We start from the raw sequence: 16,435 nt of genomic DNA on the forward strand, positions 1-16,435 counted from the left end.
ACTGATCCTAACAAGCCTAGCCTTGCCCAAACATCTAGCTTAAAAAAATTGCCAAACAAGAATTAAATTAAACAATCCTTATTTATTTGTTATTACTGATTAAGGTTTTATAAAGTGATAATTTGTGTCAAGAATCAAAGGTTTTATCTTTAGTTGTAGAACTTTGATCTGCAGCCATTTTAACAGTCACCCACAGTTTTCGGTATCTGAGAGTCTGAGGACACACCATCCCAAACCACAACATTAGCTGGAGACAATCTCTTACAACCTCTTACACTTTTTACGATTTGTGTAGTAACACCGTCGGCGGGCCCAGCACTTTCATTGCCGAGTCCGCCATTGCTTAACATTAAGCACAGAACAAGAATCTCCGTAACTTCAGATAAGATTCGAATCACACTGGGGTGAGTTTTGTAACATTAGCATCCTAAGCCTAATGCCGCCGAGACCAGAGCGGCAATGTTACAGAGTCTTGCACACCCCAATTATCTTTCTTGCTTAGATTATGCAAAAGTTGAACTCAGGCCAGCAGGATTTAAATGAAGCCATAACGTTAGACCGTAAAGATTCACAGACAATACTGCTGGTTACAACTTCCGTAGGCTTGGTGCAATGTTAGGGACAGGGCTGATGTTGTCTTATGTAATATTGTCACACTCCTTGCAACAACCATTAAGATTAGACTGCAAGTTTGGGGATATTGGACAAAGTTGGCTTGAAATGGGTTGAGTTGAGGACATGTTCAATTAATTGTGTAACCTTGGTGCATTCCCTGCAATAGTAATTGCGATTTCTGAAGCAATATTATGAAATGTTGTGGAATTCAGTGTTTCTGGTCAATAAAGTCAAAGGCAATGAGTTTATCTGAGGTGAAATTTTTCGACTATCAGGAAGTTTGGAAATATTCAGGAAATACTCTTTTTTAAATACTTTCATTTATAAGGTGAGCATCTATGTAAAAATGTTCAGTTTTTCTCATTCCTAGTATTATTATGATTATGCTCATTATGTTCAATTGTTTATCATCAGAGAATTTCACAATTAATTCAATTAGTTGCTTCGAGATAAACTACAATTAAATATTTAAGTTAAAATTAAATTACACTTTAATTTTGGGAGTAAATTATTTTTATTATATTCTATAAAAACTTGGCTCATTTTCCTTTGGTAAGATGTAGCCTAGCTCTCATTCTGCTTAAACTTGCCATTTTGGGAAATTATTCCATGTGAATATCATGTTAAACTTAGTTCTGTCATAAAACACACTGTGAACAGAACTGACATTGTATTTCATATGCTTTGAATACTGCGGCTGTTAACACATTGTTTAAAAATACTTAATATATTTTTTCACATATTCTAAAACATGATTTGTTTTGACTCTTTGTCTTCATTACAAGAAGAATTATATGTGTAATCTTCATATATTTCAGACACCGTACAAGCCAATCTATCAAGTGTTTTGTTCATTCTAACTCCTTAATCTGTAACATGCAGTCAACCTGACAAAAACAAGACAGTCCCTCTTGTCATAAGTTACCTTTAACATAAGGTGAGTGTGGGGTTAAGCATTTGCTCATCACAATAAAGGCCCAGGTTCAATTCCAATATGGATAGGGGTGGTGGGGTAGCCTAATGGTTAAAGTGTTGGCTCGTCACGCCGAAGACCGGGTTCGAATCCCCACATGGGTACAATGTGTGAAGCTCATTTCTGGTGTCCCTGCCATAATATTGCTGGAATATTGCTAAAAGCGGGGTAAACCCAAACTCAGTCAGTCAGTCAGTCAGTCAGTCAGTCCAATATGGGTACAATGAGTGAAGCCCATTTCTGGTGTCCCCGCCATGATATTACTGGAATATTGCTAAAAGCGACATAAAACCCAACTCACTCACTTTAACGTAAGGCAGATTTCTTAGAGCAAGAAAGCTGATATTAATCTCCTAGGTGTATACTGTAGATTCTGAAACATATTATATCTAACACTGTTGGAACATGTCTGTTCTGCTGAAGAACAAGTGGGTTAAGGAGATACCTTATGCCTGTATTAATTGACCTTAAAGAGAATATATATTTATCTCATATTATTTATTCAGTGTCATACACCCATAAAATCAACCATAGTGTATTTGTTCAAACAGAAATCTGAATCCCAAAATAACTTTGGATGCTTGGGGTATACTTCATTACAGATGGACAGTCTTGACAGAATGGCCATTTTGTTTTTATCAAAGGAGAGGGAATTTGGCTTCATAATGCCTGTGAAAATGTTGCTTAAACGTAAAAATTAAGGATATTCAGAAATATTATCCAAAGCCAATCGGATGTATAAGAGAAAGGAATGACTGACATTCATAAAATTGAAGAATATACATTTATAAAATTATCTTGATATTCCTGTCCTGATAACAAGATATGTAATATATATTTGTAAACATATCTTGATATTAATAATAATGATAATAATAATATAGATCATTTGTAATGCGCTTGACTCCACAACACTTGGCCATGCTCTAAGCGTAAACACAAGACAGTCAGAAGCGAAGAAAAAGAAATGTCTCTAGATGAGATTTAAAACTTGAGAGAATTGGAGCAGATTTAATGTCTGTAGGGAGAAAGTTCCACAGGAAAGCAGCTGAATGTTCGAGGATCTATGTCCTGGTAACAATATATATATCATATATATTTGTAAAATTATCTTGATATTCCTGTCCTGATAACAATATATGTAATATATATTTGCAACCTCACCTTGATATTAATAATAATGATAATAATAATACAGATCATTTGTAATGCGCTTGACTCCACAACACTTGGCCATGCTCTAAGCGTAAACACAAGACAGTCAGAAGCGAAGAAAAAGAAATGTCTCTAGATGAGATTTAAAACTTGAGAGAATTGGAGCAGATTTAATGTCTGTAGGGAGAAAGTTCCACAGGAAAGCAGCTGAATGTTCGAGGATCTATGTCCTGGTAACAATATATATCATATATATTTGTAAAATTATCTTGATATTCTTGTCCTGATAACAATATATATCATATATATTTGTAAAATTATCTTGATATTCTTGTCCTGATAACAATATATATCATATATATTTGTAAAATTATCAATATATATCAAATATATTTGTAAAATTATCTTGATATTCCTGTCCTGGTAACAATATATATCATATATATTTGTAAAATTATCTTGACATTCCTGTCCTGATAACAATATATATCATATATATTTGTAAAATTATCTTGATATTCCTGTCCTGATAACAGTCAATGTTGGATGATAACTTTAAGTGACATTTAAGATGCTGCAATATCACAGAGGTTTGTATATTATGTGCTGTTTACACAGCAGTCATCCTGGGACCATGAAATCTGGAGTAGAACTCCAATATGTATTACCAAGAGTTCAAAGGCCTTGTGACTGAAGAGTCCAAGGTACATATGATTAATCTTCATCAGTCACATTTACTCAATGAAAAACCTTGTTATAAAATACATATAAAATAAATAAAATAATTAAAAATAAAATTCAAATGAAGCCCAGTGCAATCCTTAGAGCTGAAGCAACCTCGACTTGCCAAATCATTCTTAATTTGGACTTCTTTTAAATTTAGCCTCTAGGTCTTGGATACAGATAATCTTCATCTGCCAAAGTTGCAGCATATGAGAATCACATCTTGTCAGTTTTGTGTTGCCAAAGTCAAATTTTTTATTTAAGATCTTCATGGTAAATATCTCATATAAATATAAACTCCTGAAATACAATAGTTCAATTTTAGCACAATATGTGTCTTCATTTATACAGTCAGCTTCATTTATCACTAGTTGGATATTACATACTATGGTCCATCTGAACAGCTCATATCATGAAGGTGTCTTGGAGTCATGTCATGCCAAACTAACTTAGCTATAGATGTTGAAGAAATATATCTTTATCTGTATCAAGTTTTGTTAGGTAATAGCCATTTTTTCTGTTTGATGTTGATCCAAAAGAATTGCTTTTGATGTTGATGGGCCTTGGTTTCGACTGTTTGATGGCGAGAGCTTCTGAAAGCTATGGATGTGCGTGGTATATTTCTGTTGTCGTTATGTCACGGCCGAGTGGTCAGTGGGAGGTGGACATTGTTACGACAGCTGTCAAGCACAACAGACCTCTCTCAAGATGTTATATCACCAACCGTAAACAAATTGACCACATCTGAAATTGTTCAGGCAGATGCACTTACAAACTTTCAGGGGCCCAAACGAAGATTTAATTGGCTCTATTCTTCTCCCTGATCAAACATCCTACCAAGTCTTCTCCATGCAGATGGCCAAGTATTTTTAGATACAATACCGGGATCGCTGGATCATATTTTTAGAAGCGGACAACCCTCACTCTTCGTTTGCTCTCTTAGGGGAAATGACACAATGATTGCGAAGACTTAGTACGTCTGCTCCATTACGCAGACGACAATGACAACTGCAGAATACTTCTGACCTTCAACTGACCTCACAGACAGGGTGTAAACAGACAACACCTGCCCGCAATCCACAAGATCGGGTCTTAATTTGCTCACGTCATTAGAATCATTTTAGGATAAATTTGGGATAGGATAAAGATTACAGGGCTAATGAAAATGAGATAGCTCAGAAGCGAAGGAGGTATTTTGTTCCAGCAATTTGTCTGCCATTCTGTAAGGATGGCTGGATGGGTTTTGGCATGTCAACAGTGAATGCTACTACCACGGGCTCGGTTATCCAGAAAAGGAAGACATTGGGCACGTGCTGATGATCGTTATGATGTAAGCCCTTACCGAGGTATCACGGTATAATAGACAGTTGTCTGGCTGACAGTGAATGGAAAAGCCGTTTACCTGAGTAACATGTCTGTGTGGACTAAATGATGGACAGAGGAAATCACAACCAACAATGACAGTGATATCTCAATGAATTGTTTCATATGGAAAGATGAGAACATGTCATCAGGACTTTTTAGGTCTGGCACAGTTCATTGACATACGCGCAAGAATATTTATTACTTTCACAAACAGTGGGAATTCCAATATCAAAAGTGTCTTTGTCAATGGTAAACTTCTGAGTCATTATAACTATAGTTCTTTACAAATTTCTGCCTTTAAAATAATAAAATTAATAAAAGATGTTGCCTTTGTTTTTTCAAAATCTTCATATCTTACTCTGACAACTCATAAGCCAGAATACATAAGTGATTATGTAACAGGGATTTACAAATAGGAAATATTCTTGAAAAGACAACAAACACTTTTCTTTGTTGACTAATGCAACAATCATATTGTTATGATACTGTGAAGAGTGACATTTACAAGTTTAGATTTCTTGAATATGGAGAAGATAAAAACTTCATCGTATAACTTTTGGGTACAAAGAGGGTTAAATATATTCTAATATTAACTTGCAAATCTTGGATAAATAATACTGACAAACACACAACTTTGAGTGAATGTTTATTGGTATTCATTGCACAGGAAATGTCGTGACGAAAAAATATCTATAAAGCTTAAGTAAAGCATAGAAAGTGATTGCTACTTCAAGAAACATTACTTATATTATGACACATATTATCACAAACAAAATCAAAATGTCATGTTTGAGATCAAATATTCTTGTAAAGTGAAATTTAAATATTTTAGCATTTTCACTTTATTGGCCCATTCCACAAGCAATTGTTGCTCTGTATTTTCATGATGCCAATGTTTCTGAGTAAAAACGGTCATATTTTAATCACAACACCTTAAAAGAGACACATGAGAAAGTATTCTACATATATTTTACGCCTACATCAGGGATTGATGTCATGTCAATAGAGGTTTGTGGAATAGGTCCTTATGGTTACAAAGAGCTCCTTCTGTGTTTGTTTGAACAACATGAATGGTTTACCTTGATGATGTTCTGGAGAACATGGGCGTTGATGACGGCTGGGTGTTTGGCGTTCTGTCGATACAGGTCCACCACCATTTCCACAGCTTTTTCAGAGAAGGGAACAAAGTTCATCGTTACCCAGTCAACCTGAAACATTTCTCCTTTTTTTCAAAGCAGTGTCTAAATGAATCAAATATTATCTTAAAAACTGGAAAATGTTTTAAGATTATAGCTTAGTAAACAGTATGATGGATGCTGTCAGAAGGAATTCGTTTGAAAAGTGAAGAAATGTAGCTGATAGAGAGGATGAGTGAGTGAGTGAGTTTAGTTTTATGCCACTTTTAGCAATATTCCAGCAATATTACGGCAGGGGACACTAGAAATGGGCTTCACACATTGTACCGATGTGGGGAATCAAACCCGGGTCTTTGGCATGATAAGCAAATGCTTTAACCACTAGGCTACCACACTTCCCCCGTTAGAGGTGAGGTGAGGTGAAATTGGGTTTAACGTCGTGCTTGAGAATATTTCGCTCATATGACGACGTGCATGCGTGTGTATGTGTATGGCTGCTTGTACTAGCCCAGACTGGTTTTATAGTGCTAGCCCACTGAGATACCATGCCGCAGTGAAGCAGGAATACCCCACTCAGACACATTATACTGACTCCGAGCCGACCAGTCCTTGTTGTACCCATTAATGCCGAGCGCTAGGCAGGGACCAACAAGTACCATATTTGAACGTCTTTTGGTATGATGCGGTTGGGGATGGAACCCACGACCTTCCGCTCTCCGGGCGGACGCTCTAACCACTACACCACGGAGGCGGCCCCCCCCCGTTAGAGGGTGAGGTTGACACCAGGTGTCTGGAATCAATGGGGTGGGGGTAGTTGCACTTCCTGTACCCTTCTGAATCCATAAGTGGCACAAAGCAATAACGTGTTAGAATTGCTGAATTTAAGACATTGTGCACATGTGGGGAATAGAACCAAGGTCTTCGGCTTGACGATCAAACCAATTAACCACTAGGCTACCCCACCGTTGGTGATATTTTAAAACAATGTTTCAATTTCACACACACACACACACACACACACACACACCCATGCATTGAACCAAACCCGGGTCTTCAGCGTGATGGGTGAACACTTTAACCACTTGGCTACCCAACTGTTGGTGATATTTTGAAACAATGTGTTAATTTTCAATTTTTTGCTGCATGTTAACATAATTTCAGTTTCATTACAACAGGGACAGAGTCTGTTCATCTACAGAGAATTGTGTCAGGGAAGTAGGTTTGTGTTCATGCAAGATGACGTTTTCCTTCATCACCTGTGGACCCTTGACTGTGCCAAAAGCTTTTGTTTCCATGCCGCCATATTTGGGTGCTCGGACTCCATACTGGATGAAGGTCAGCAGCTGGTTGAAGATGTCCGGGTACATGGACTGCATCGAGTCGGGGCCGGTCTTCACAGTCTGAAATACCAATATCTAGTCCAGTGGGTGAGGCACTAAAACACACCACCCACCACCCACCCATCCAGGACAAATCCTATACCCATCACTACTGTCACAATTCATATATACCTACAATATCATTGATACTTATGTAAAGATGATACGTGAGATCGCGTAACCTATAAATAGAACAGGAACTGGTTAGAGTTACCTCCCTTATTGTCAGCAGCAGCAGACTACAACACACCCAAAACACAACACAACAGGTGAGGTGAAGTGGGGTTTAACGTCGCACTTGAGAATATTTTGCTCATATGACAACGTGCAGGTGTGTGGCTGCTTGTACTAGCCCAGACTTAAGTTGGTTTTATAGTGCAAGCTTACTGACATACCATGCCACAGTGAAGCATGAATACCCCACTCAGACACATTATACTGACTCTGAGCCAACAAGTCCTTGTTGTACCCATTAATGCCTAGCACCAGGCAGGGACCAACAAGTACCATATTTTAACGTCTTTTTGGTATGACGGTTATCGAACCCGCGACCTTCCGCTCTCCGGGCAGACGCTGTAACCACTACACCACAGAGGCGGTCTAACACAACACAACAAACATGGTTATCCTGAAGTCAGACTGGCATCTCAGTGTGCACATAGGTTTCAATAATTATTTAGACATGCTATTACACCTATAACAATGAAGAGAATTAAAATATATCTTTACACTTCAAGGGCATTGATCACAGAGCTGTTAAAATTCTGAGTCGTTCATATTTTACATTTTTTTCTCAATAAAAGTTACCTAATTTTGCCCTCTGTATCCAAATATGTAGAAATTTTGTAAAATGAATAAATGAACAACATATAAAATAAGCTGAAGGGACTGTAAGATTTCACACGCCGTGTGACAGAGGTACTATGTAGACTGCTCTAGGTTGAGGGGTGATGTCAAACCAGACGTTACCCTAATGAGAACATCGACCACTTGAAGGGCAGTTTCTTGTAGTGGTGTAATGATGACGTCAGGATATGTCGGGATAATGAACGGCGAGGCCTCCCCCTGCACAGGCACTGACAGCGCCCGTCGCAACACTGTCGACAACTTGTGTAAGTCAGCAGTTACAAAACGGATTTTGATGTGCATGAAAAGAGCTGGAAACGTTTGAAGAAGAGCCGTCAGGAAATGTTGAGAAGGGACGTAAACTTTTTGTGACTTGTCCACGTTTTCCGGCGGCTGTGTTGCGATCTGACCTATATTTAGCCAGACCTTCCAGGCGGCCATCCAGAGAGACAGATCACTTTCTGATTCGGTTGTGTTTTCTGGGTTTTTGGTGTGGGCATGTGATTTGACATCACCAGTTCGGTTGATGACCTCCTCCAGAGGAGGCTGGATGAAGTCTGAGGTCAGGTCCTGGAGATCCTCGGGTTTGGATGGATCTCTGTTTATCAGGATCTCCTGGAAGCTCTTCAGGGCTGCCAGGGAGACCTCGGCGTTGGGGCACATTGCTGCGGATTCTATGTGGTCCAGCAGTAGGGACCAGGCTCGGGGGAAGTCACCTGCAATGAGAACGTGAGTGAGTGAGTACACACGCGTACTGAGTGAGTGAGTGAGTACACACGAGTACTGAGTGAGTACACACGAGTACTGAGTGAGTGTGTGAGTGAGTGAGTACACATGAGTAGTGAGTGAGTGAGAGTGAGTTTTACGCCGACCTCAGCAATATTCCAGGTATGTGAAAATAATAAATAATTGAGTCTGGACCAGACAATCCAGTGATCAACAGCATGAGCATCAATCTACACAAATGGGATACGATGACATGCGTCAAACAAGTCAGTGAGTCTGACCACCCGATCACGTTAGTCGCCTCTTACGACAAGCATGGGTTACTGAAGATCAATTCTCCTGGACCTTCCGCGGGTGCAAGCGATAAAGGGTTTACTGATCAGATCATATTCAACATCATGGAACATACAAGATCTATGCAGTCATCTAACATGACACTAAAGGTTTACTACATCAGGACATTTTATATTCATTCATCATAATAAAATGGGCTTCAAGATCTATGCCCGGTCATGACGAGCCAACGCTTTAACCATTAGGCTACCCCACCGCCCCTGAAGCCAGGGAACACTAGTCTCACTTTCTCACAACAGTTTGCATAAGCAGTAATCTAATGATCAACAGCATGAGCATCGATCTACACAACTGGGATACGATGACACAAAAGGGCATTGAAAATCACATGAATGGAGCATTGAAAATTATTGATGACACCATGTGTTCACGAAAAAAGGTAAACACATGTCATCCCAAAATGAAATATTTCCCACTATACACAAAATCTGTAAAGATCCGGGTTAGAATAGGTCTTCAGCAACCCATGCTTGTCATACGAGACAAGTAACAGGATCGGGTGGTCAGGTTGGCTGACTTGGTTGACACATATCATTGTATCCCAATTACGTAGATCGATGCCCATGATGTTGATCACTGGATTGTCTGGTCCAGACTCGATTAATTATATACCACCGCCCTATGGCTGATATATGGCTGAATGCAGCTTTAAACAACAAAACAACCTACCTACTATACACGTCTTTTGAGGAAATAAGGAATAGTTTTAAGATTCTATGGACACAATCTTCAAGTGATTCTAAGTTGTTTCTAAATAGTTTCTGTCGTCATCATCATCATCATCATCATCATCATCATCATCATCATCATCATCATTTAACCAATTCCCAAACTTTAATAGCCAGGAATTAAGAATTCTCTTCTTCCCTGAATTCACGAATTCACCTTGTATATACCATAATCAAGAATGTATAACCAATTCCTACCAGCCCAACTAAGGTGTCGGAGCTTTTTGTTATTAGTTTTGTGTATCCACTAACTCCACAAGCCTTTAAGTTAAATAAAATAAAGTTCCAGTGAAAAATTTCAATGTTAAATCCGATCAAACGCAGTTAATTACAAAATCGGATGAAGTCATGACAAATAAAATTCATTGCTCCATCTATACTCTACACAGTGGATGTTTGTTCCAGTAGTTTTCATTGTGTATTTTTTAGATATTTTACGCAGTGCAAAAGGTTACAAAATTGAAGTTCTATTTTTTTTATCCTACAGACTCCAATTTTCACACACAAAAAAAATGCATAAAAATTAAAAGGATGCGATTATTATTTTTTTATTTCAACCATAATCCAAAGGTTTTCGGTAAACAGATAATTAAAAAGAAAAGACCTACTATAAAAACTTCAAAGTGTTTTGGGAGTCCTTTATGAATGAATGGCGACAGTGATACAAGATGTCAGTGCATGACAATTATGCAAATCTTACACATTCATAGCAGTCTGAACCCTGTTATTAAGGTTCCACATTGTACAAAGCTATCTTTACACTTAGGTGATCATAACTCCCATACTTTAACACAGACTTACAAAAGTCTTAGCACAAAGATTGCTTTGAGCAGTGGGACTCTGCATTAGGGTTCCTGGTGCATGTTCGTCGGCAGTAAAGCATTTGTCCGACAGACACCACAAGGCATTCATCAACATATATATCAGACATCACAATACCACGATGAAGTTTGAGAACGAATGATTCATATATCACCTTGTCCATCGACATACCACTTTGATGTTCTCCAACACCGTCTAAATGCCTGCCTGTTACCATCTCAATATTCACTGTGCACTGAAAACGACTTTAATAGTTTTGGTTTGAGACACATCTTAAGTTGAGTATTAAGCAAAAACTGCTGATTTTATAAAATTTCATAAAATTTGAGAGTATGATAACATAGTCCATCACTGTAATATTTGAGTCTATTACTCACCTTTTGAAGATATCACTGTTTAATAATTTTACAATGTTATTACACATTGGGTAATAGCATCGCGCGATGCCGTACTTATGACGTCAAAGTGGTTTACAGTTATGACGTCACAATGCCAATACCTCTGTCACAATAGTCTTAGACCTTGCTTGACTCACAGAAAGCTGAGAGTCATCACACTCATTGAATTCTGAGGAAAGAAGTACTTTGTTCGATAATATTTTGTTGGTTGAGTAATAAATAAAATACTTAACTTTGTCCCATGTAATACCATATTGATGAAACTCGTGAATGGTATTGGTATCTAACCATTCCCTCGTTTCATAAATATGGTATTACACGGGACATCATTTATTCTCTATGTATAATAACATTTGCTTTGAATCATCACGAGAATGTTTGTGTTTGTGTTTGAGTGTCTCATAATATCTACTGATCAAGATATTCAATGTTCAAGTGTATCATAATATATGGTTCATTAAACTGATTTAGTATTTGAGTGCATCATCTTATCTTATGAAATGTTAAAAAATACAGTGAATCTTACTGACTCAAACTTCACTATCTATACATACACAGACTAAAAGTATATTTTATATTTCCTTCTTCATACGTCATTTACTGAGATTCCAGAGGTGACAATGTCGTTTACTGGCGGCAAGCATCACAGAACCAACCAATCCAACTAATTCTACCCTAGTGACCCAAAGTATCGATATCCCATCTGGAACATGCATCGGTGATAATGGCCGCCTCATTGCACATCCACACATGAATGACGGAACGATGAGTGATTGCAGACAGTACTGCAAGGAGATACTTAATCACCTAACAGCAATCAAGTAACCGGACATTAATTGCTGTCAGCCTGTTGGCAATTTAAATAATACCCTGCTTTGGTTTCAATGTGACTCTGCCATGATATTGTAAGGTGAGGTGAAATTGGGTTTAATGTCGTAATTGAGAATATTTTCGCTCATATGACGACGTGCATGCATGTGTATGTATGTGCACCTGCTTGTACTAGCCCAGACTGAAGCTGGTTTTATAGTGCTAGCCCACTGATATACCATGCCGCAGTGAAGCATGAATACCCCACTCAGACACATTAAACTGACTCCGAGCCAACCAGTCCTTGTTGTACCCATTAATGCCGAGCGCCAGGCAGGGACCAACAAGTACCATAATTTAACGTCTTTTAGTATGACACGGTCGGGGCTCGAACACGCGACCTTCCGCTCCCCGGGCGGATGCTGTAACCACTACACCACGGAGAGGCGGTCCCATGACATTGTAGAATCCATGAATCTGATTGGCAGTTGTATAAACATATGTAAACTACGGTATTGCTAATGAATGCATTGCTGGGACAGAAGGTAGTTAGAACCACTTCTCTTGTGAAGCAGGCAGCTTCAAATACAGATCACTGAGTGAGTGAGTATGATTTTACGCCGCTTTTAGCAATATTTCAGCAATATCATGGCAGGGAACACCAGAAGTGGGCTTCACACATCGCACCCATGTGAGGAATCCAACCCAGGTTTTGGGCGTGACGAGCGAAAGCATTAACCATGAGGCTACCCCACCGCCCCCACTATGTTCAGATGTGAATCGCTCCTCAGAATATCAATCACAAGTTTATTATTTACAGGCTGCAGAAATATTGCTGAATTCAGCATTAAACAAAAAACAAAGGTAAAAATGTTGGGATTTCTTGAAGGGACGCTCTGGATCGCAAACCACAAATTCATGAATGTCGAAAGAGGAGACAAGATGAATCGAGTTATCTGACTAGGTGCCTTTGTTGAATGTATCCTATCACACACCAATGGTCTTGCTCATGATATCAATCGCTGGTTTGTCTAGTCCAGATGTGATCATTTTCAGGTCGCTGTGAAATAGCAGTAATAATTCCGATTACAGCAAAAAACAACAAAGTTCCAGCATAAACTATGTCCATACCAAGTTGTTGCAATATTTTCCTCTTGGAGTTGAAGGTCCTGGCTACTCCGGCGAGAGTGAGGACGCCAGCGTCTCCGCCCACTGCTTCTCCGCGGTGTCACGCGAGTGGTGGATGAGGATGTTGCCGGTTGACAACTCATCCTTTATAGTTGATGCGCTGCTCGAGAACTTCTGCACCCTCTCTAGCAGGGGGAACAGCACCTGCAACGTCAAGAACATCAACATAATAAGTGGATGGTTCATTCTATTCTATAGTATTTCACGCTTTACTTCAGCAAGATGACACTGCTCCTTGTGCATACTGTTTGCTTGAGCCAAGAAACTGGGAAATATATGGTCAAGAGGAAAGTGAACAAGAATTAAAAAAGCCCATGTATATTACAATAAGATATTGAATAAGCCAACACTGTTGCAATCATTTTTCTTCATAAGATTGTTATAGCTACAATATTTAGTGGTGTGAAATTCTAAATAAAGCAAATCTTACTTATATCACTGACTGACTGAGTTTGGTTTTACGCCGCTTTTAGCAATATTCCAGCAACATCACGGCGGGGGACACCAGAAATGGGCTTCACACATTAGGCCCATGTGGGGATTCGAACCCGGGTCTTCGGCGTGATCTTACTTATATCAATTTATTGAAACCCACTAGAATGGTACATTACAGTGCTGGAAACATTTTCAAGGCAAATCCTGATTTATACCCATTATGACAGCTTCTGGCCTAAAAGACACTCGGAATCAGGAATCACAGCGCTAAGGATGTCTCAGTTGCCTTGGCATTTGTTTGTTTGTTTGTTTTTAATTTAATGTGTCATCGGTTCCCAATTGGGCAGATCGATGATCATGCTGTTGATCACTGGATTGTCTGGTCCAGACTGGATTATTTACAGACTGCCGCCATATAGCTGGAATATTGCTGAGTGCGGCGTAAAACTAAACTCACTCACTTTTAATTTAATGCCACACTCAGCAATATTCCAGCTATATGACGGCAGTCTGTAAATAAATAAGTCTGGACTTGAAGATCTAGTATTTAACACCATGAGTATTGATCTTTGCATCTGGGGCATGATGACACGACTCAATCTGGTCTGTGACCCTGACCACCCGATCCCGCTGCATTTGTCACCACTCGCCCCTCTCCGTAACCTCCAAGAAGACTCGTCCCCCTCTCGATGCTTGTTATGTGCGAAAATACGACAAACCAATCAGAACGCGCGAAAAGGACTGTGGTGCTTTGGTAAAAATAATCCTGAGTACTTAAATCGTTTATGGCATTATGTCATTGTTTAAAAAATCATGAAAAATATATATCGTCATATTGAAAGTACAAAGAACTTAGCTAACAGGATTTTGCTGCCTGGTATGAAGTTTTCGATAAGAATCATGTGATTGACGGTGAGAGATTCAAATACATGCACATGCGTTTGTTGACATTACAGCTCTCATGTTTCCAACTGAGGGTATTTCTGACGATCTTGCCGGCTTGCTATGGAGATTGTAAGTGCGCTTCCAACAATTTTAGGAAATGTAATTATAAATCGCTACGAGTTTCAAAACAATAATATTAGACATATATCTGCATGTAACTAATCAACTTTAATCTTTAATATTGGGCATATATTTCACATCTTTGGGAATATTTTGGTCTGACGCTTTTTTTATGGTCATTCATATATTTTTCAGCGAATTCATTCAAAATTCCACTTGGGGTATGACAGCAAGGTTACATGAATGTTCAGTTTGAGAAATAGTTTAAAGTCATTTTTGAGTTTCTGCTTTGGGATTTAATGTAGCTTTAATAAATGTTATTTACATATTTAATAAAACAAATCCCATTTGTGATTATCAAACCCTATTTAGAAATATTATTGGAAATATATGGTGAACATCTGGTAATAATTAGGTCAGAATAAGTCTGTAACAAATACATTTTTCTCCTTATTTTAGTTGTATCAAAAAGGTTTAATACTTTAAAAACATAAACTGCAATATAATGTATGATTACTTCGGTGATATTAAGTACCATTGGAATCAAACAAGAATAGAGTTATCGTTCCTGTTTAAAGTAGTTCTGATGTTCATGCGCCAATATGAAATCCTTCCAGAGTCGCTATTCGGCTTGTCCCGGAATAACATGAGTTGGTCACGAATGATCCCGCTGGTCACCGCACATAACAAACATGGGTTGCTGAAGACCTATTCTGACCAAGATCTTCAAGAGCCAAGTCAGTACAATTCATAGATATAAACTTAGTTTTGTTCATTAACTTTTTTTTTTCATAATACTGCTGGACTCTGTTGAAGCAAGAGTTTAGGTTGTTAGTTGAAGTGAGATGCAGAAATTGCTAAAACCTTGCAAAGCTGCAAAGATTTTATGAGTGATTCATGACTATATGAACGCGGTATAAGATACAGCCTTGTTTGAATACACAAGTGTCAGCTCGCAATGTGGACTAACCAATCACTTCTTGTTCTATAGAGCATGCTTTAAATATGTATAATCCTGTTTTGGATTGGTTCTGAACTTAAAAGTAAAATATGGGACACATATGATCATAATGAAATGTGGAATCTAAATAATAATGATAAATACATAAAAATCATAGACCAGGTTTGCAGAAATGAATGCAATTGTGTTTTGATAAGACACAGACACAGACGCAGACGCAGACACAGACACAGACACAGACACAGAGGCAGACACAGACGTAGACACAGACGCAGACACAGACACAGACGCAGACACAGACACAGACGCAGACGCAGACACAGACAATGACAGTAACATTCTGAAACTTGGAAACAAATCAAGTACACTTCAAAAATGCTGTTTTGCTGTAACACACAAAGGATATTTTTAAATAAATATTTCAGGGAAAAGACTTTCACTAGAACAACAAATTTTTCACATAAAATCCCGTTCCTCATTTAGGGTCAACAATTTCATGAGAAGCTCAATCGCTTATTGCCCATTATTGCCCGCTTATTAGTGTCTCTATGACTACGTAATGTAAACTGACTGGTATGTTATTGGTTGTTTTGGTTTGTATTACAAGGGGGTACTTTATGCATGTCTAAAGAATGAAAATAGACAATGCACAGCAGAATATTTTCCGACAGTATCACCTATGGATTACTTATAATGTCCTGTTTCTGATAATGTCCACACTTGTCATCAATAATAAATATTTTTCAATATTTTTAATATGTTTTGCTGTCCATACTGCCAGCTTCATTGAGAGAAGTGTGGTCCTGCCCTGATTTT

At 38.4% G+C, this 16,435-nt stretch overlaps 1 protein-coding gene across 1 annotated transcript in view; it reads right to left on the reverse strand.

Annotated features, from left to right (window-relative positions):
* LOC124276542 (protein MON2 homolog) overlaps positions 1-16,435 on the reverse strand; it is a 98,349-nt gene that overhangs the window by 45,303 nt on the left and 36,611 nt on the right. Inside the window, 5 exon segments of the mRNA XM_046712180.1 lie at positions 5,911-6,039; positions 7,224-7,367; positions 8,316-8,908; positions 13,162-13,228; positions 13,231-13,362. Of these exon segments, the coding sequence (XP_046568136.1) occupies positions 5,911-6,039; positions 7,224-7,367; positions 8,316-8,908; positions 13,162-13,228; positions 13,231-13,362 (1,065 nt within the window).

Source organism: Haliotis rubra, unplaced genomic scaffold, assembly GCF_003918875.1.
Source record: "Haliotis rubra isolate DU_JTF1 unplaced genomic scaffold, ASM391887v1 Scf21, whole genome shotgun sequence".
NCBI lineage: Eukaryota > Metazoa > Mollusca > Gastropoda > Lepetellida > Haliotidae > Haliotis > Haliotis rubra.